Here is a 4706-nt window from a genome sequence, read left to right as displayed (position 1 = left end):
GATGAACCACAAGAACTGATCGTGGGCTGTCGTAGTTTCGTTAAAGAATATCGTACCAACTGAAACGTGAAGTGGCGTTTGAAAAATACCCCAAAACAAAAACATTCAGCTGGGATTCCGGTGAGCCACCCGTGAAAACCAAAATGATGTGAGTGAATTTGTCAAAAAAAATCCCTTGTTTCGTTTCGAGCACTTGACAAGCTCGGTTGAAATTTATATTTTCACAGACAGCGAGAGTAGCACGGCTCATTCGTACGAAAGTTAGAGTTTATCCTCGACAGAACTTATGTCTGAACGCCTTTGTAGTTAAATAGAAGCCCATGCGAAGATGCAAACTCTTGACCTTAACCAATCAAGGTGGATTTGTCACCACTGATTCGCCACCGCCAATCTACTGCCGCACCCGTCCGGATTTGCCGGAAAACACCTACTACAGGGGGCAAAAACATCTTGGACGGTTTATTCGAATTACTCATGGGGAGTCGGACGCATAACAGACAGGTGCTTTTCGCTCTGTTGTGGACCAATGCGGATCATCATGGTGAGAAAGGAGCAGAACTGTTCGATAGAAACTTCGACGTGAATAAAAAGCCGCAACTACTCACTAGAAGTAGATGAAAATTCGGAGGATGCACTTGTAATTTTTGAATGAACGACAAGCTGATCTACAGTATGAGGGGCATCTAAAAGTTACGGAAATCTGCATCTGGAAGTACAATAGAAGCTCATTTTAACATATTTTAAGGGCAACTTATGGACAGTTTTGGCCAGTTTCGCAATTTGAACACGGAACCCCACGCACTAGTCATTTACCGACCTGACTGGGGGAGAATCAGAAATGAATAGAAGTAATACGCCACTCAATACTGACTAATTAGAAACATCACAAACGAGGGATTTCATGAGGCGGCCTGTGTGCAGCACATTCAGTTGTAGAATATCATAAACGAGAGATTCAGTTGAGTCTCTCGTGAAAACCAGTTTGATTTGCAAGTGAGTGTACTTCTCATTTTGACATTTTAAAAGTAACTTGTGGACAGTTTTGGCCAGTTCCGTAAGTTGTACACACAATCTCATGCACTACTCATTTACCGACCTGACTGGAGGGGAATGAGACATGAATGGAACTAATACACTACTCAGTGGTCAATACTTAGAAACATCATGAACGAGAGATTCAGCTGGATTCCATAGGAGTCTCTCGCAAAACCAAATTTGCTTGCAACTGAGTGTAGTTCGCTGGAATGAGGCACGTTCTGCAATCCCTTACCCAACCCCAGATAATGTTCAACTACCGGTCTGGTTCTCTGCAGCCCGGCGAGTTCAGTAATAGGTCCTGGATTGCGACCGTCAATAAGTTGGCCCTGACTTGATTTACCCCCAAGACAATTTGCACGCAACTTTTGCCTGGCTTCATGAAATGACAGAAACTCTCTAGTGAGGTCGTCTCACAAAACGGCTGATGGAAGTTCAACTTGACCTCATGTGAATCTCAGGTCAGTGTAAATCCAAAGGTGTTCCACTATTTGACCAGACGATTGTTCCCTCATTCACCTCTTACCGGAGCCAATGAGAATACATGCGAATGATTTCAGGTTCCGGCTCGATACACCGCGTTTCCTCTGATCACTAATCTCCCTGAGTCAAGCACGGGAAACCCGAGTACAGCGTGTCCTGACAGTTTGGTTCAATAACCTCACACGAAAACAAGAACTTCCACTTCCTTCAGTCGTAATAACAGTTCAGAGGGAAATTAATTCCCCATTCAGAATCGCTGTGCTAATCCACCATGACCAGCACCATCATAATCATCGTGATCGCGGAAAACAACAATCATTTTATTGCTTTTGTCTGACAGCCACATAAATTTGTGAGTTTGGTTTGAAATGTCCTAACTGTGAAAGAAATGAAGGAATGCACCTTGGGGTGGCTATGTGCCAACGAGCATCTATGCACTCGTTCAAACAGTCACTCACTCATTTATTCATTCATTCATTGTCAGCTGTAATAACCGCGTACTTGTAAGACAGTGGTTGTAGCTACCACGCTTTCGTTCACCGATGATTCGGGAAGCTGGGGCAGGTATCCGCGCATTGCAGGCGAGAGATGATAAATTGGTGCATAAATCGAGCACTGTCACTGGGCTGTCAAGGTGGGGGGGGAGGGGTTGAAAAGGAGCTACATTGAAGGCAATAGCTTGGATGCATGAGCGCCATTGAGGGCACAACTGGGCCATATCTGACAATGTCTCTAGCCACTGATGTGGCCCGTCTCGGGGTCCCCATCCAGGAAGACGGTAGTGACTAGCGCAGCTGAGTTTGCTGGTAATTGCTTTTATGCAGTGTGATCAGTGCATCTATCGAGGGTGAGTTATTTTTCCCGAATACCACTCGATGAACTTCAGCATTGCTGATCCGGTGTCCCCACCAGATTCGGGCAATGCCCCGAGGACACCAATGGTCAGACACTGAAAGTTTTTGACGTCCTCGGCGTGTTGCTTGTCAATCCAAGCGTAATAGGCCGAATTCAGGAAGCTGGTTAAAGACATTTCTAGACTCGCCCTCAATGATACAGAGAAGTATGAAGTTCACGAAACGCTTGGGTGCTGTCGGTGCTACTCGTCTTCCAGGATGGGGACCGCGTGATCCTCACTGTACCTCGTTGGAGACACTACAAGATATGGCTGCCAACCGATGTCAGTGGCGTTCTTGTTGTCAGTTTCTATCCAGATTGTCTGAGTGAGTGTCTGGAGATATAGGCATTTCGGAATGATTGTGGTAAGCTAGCACCAAGTCCCTTCCCCGTCCACCTTTACTCTTTTCTTCACAATAAGGCTTTCAAATAAATCATGGTTGTACGGCAGTGAAGCATCGGTGTTGAACACTGATGTCATGCTGTCGGTGATCATGTTGATGATGCTCATATATCTGAGCTGTCGTCTTCAGTGCACAGCTCTTCCAGTACGTAGCTGTCTACCACACATCCACAACTCATCAGCGAACGAAACTGTGGCATCTAGCATTACTGTACGACAATTACGCGGTTTTTACAGCGGATGATGATGTATCTCCCTCCCCTCAATTGGGGCAACCTCTAGTTGATACATTTTTGAAACAATTGGTGTTCTTCTTCCCCAACCCAGTATAACCATTGCATCAGTGATGAATTAGGTCGCATCTGTGGGCAACAACTTTATGTATTTGCCCATTAGGTTAGTGTATATTGATATAAACAAAAAAGAATAAGATTGGACACCTTTTGAGGTCTCCAACTCAATGCAACCGGTACACCCGGAGGATAGTAAATGCTTTGGGAACATTTCACAGCCGAACCCACTATACAACCCGATATACGGTTTCAAGACACATTCAGGATTGGAAAAATTCATTTCAGGATACCAAGTCCATTTGACTGGTAGCCTCTCCTTAAAGTTTTACTTCCCGGCCCTTCCGATTCGTACTTTGGCAAAAGATTTTCCAGAACATTTCGTGCTTCTATGTACAAATCCTTGATGGACATCCATTGTTGCTCTACCAGATCTAGGACATCGATATCTGTGCTCTTCAAATTTACATAGCGACTAGATCGTTTTGCATTGGTTTTTGGTGGTTTGGACCGTAAAATGACCGAGGCTGGGGGCAGTTCTAACACGGGATCTAAACTACGCCGTTTCGAGGGTCGAGTATAACGGGAACCAGGCAACTCTCTCATTTGTTCTTTAAGCTTGGCTTCAAGCTCCATTTCCAGTTTCAGCTTTTTCGCTACCTCTTTGTAGTGAGGTGGATGATTTACACAGTAGTATGTGCCTCCAAACAACCGACACCTTTTTCGATCACGTTGTCTTGAACCATAGACGTCGTAATCCCAGAGTATTTCGGGTCGATGGTAAAAGTGTATGGCATGTAACGAACGGAAATATTCCTCTTCCCGAGTGGGTGGAATACACTGGCGTGATCTCAAGGCAATTAGGCGTAAGTCATTTTGTTCTATTAGGCGGCTGATTTTATCTCCAAATGACACCGGCATTTCCCACTGTAGGATACGATAGTTCGGGCAGCTGAGATTCTTCACTGGTGCAAGCTTCAGATCCTGAAGCTCATCGCCATGCTCTTCCTTTGGCATAGAGCAACGTACTGCAGATTCCAGGCGGCCTAACTGCCGAAACACTCCGAGTGGCATACTGACTAAACCGTAATATCCAATGGTCTGCTTTGGCCGACTTTCGAGGGTTTGATGATTTTAACCAATCTTCAGATGGCTGCTATTTTACCACGACTACCGTGTGTCGGCTGATATCACGTGTGACAAGTTAATCGATCATTCTTCATTGAAACGACCAAAAATCAATCCAGTCTCAACCGTTCCGTTCTAGGCGTAAATGCGAAGTAACTCAACGAAGTAGATGACGGTGGAGAGATTTCTCTCCATTTTTGGAGCTTCTTCGCTTTTTCTACAACTGTACTTTCGCTACTTAGAGATAACGAGGTGGAATCTGTTGGACAAACTCACGTACATGAGTCACTGACACTCACGCTGCCCTACACAAATGAGCTATTCATTTTTCGAATTATTTATTTGTTTTGTTTGCTCTTCTAGCTATTATTTATTTCTAAACGACAAAAGAGTAAGTATGGGCGATAGATGTGGGAAATGTACAGGAGGATATCAGATAGAACGAGGAAGTGTCCTATTCGAAGACATGTCAC

The 4706-nt window shown here is 44.7% G+C and overlaps 1 protein-coding gene across 1 annotated transcript; it reads right to left on the bottom strand.

Moving 5' to 3' along the window:
- Positions 1-3384: 3384 nt before the first annotated feature.
- Positions 3385-4179, bottom strand: T265_05835 (hypothetical protein; the record flags this gene model as incomplete). The annotated part of the gene is made up of 1 exon (XM_009170956.1): positions 3385-4179. One exon carries the CDS (start codon positions 4177-4179, stop codon positions 3385-3387), a length of 795 nt encoding a protein of 264 aa, XP_009169220.1.
- Positions 4180-4706: the final 527 nt, after the last annotated feature.

The sequence above is a fragment of the Opisthorchis viverrini genome (genome assembly GCF_000715545.1).
Source record: "Opisthorchis viverrini unplaced genomic scaffold opera_v5_117, whole genome shotgun sequence".
NCBI lineage: Eukaryota > Metazoa > Platyhelminthes > Trematoda > Opisthorchiida > Opisthorchiidae > Opisthorchis > Opisthorchis viverrini.
Note: the sequence above shows the minus strand (reverse complement) of the source record. Positions and strands in the feature narration are given on the sequence as shown.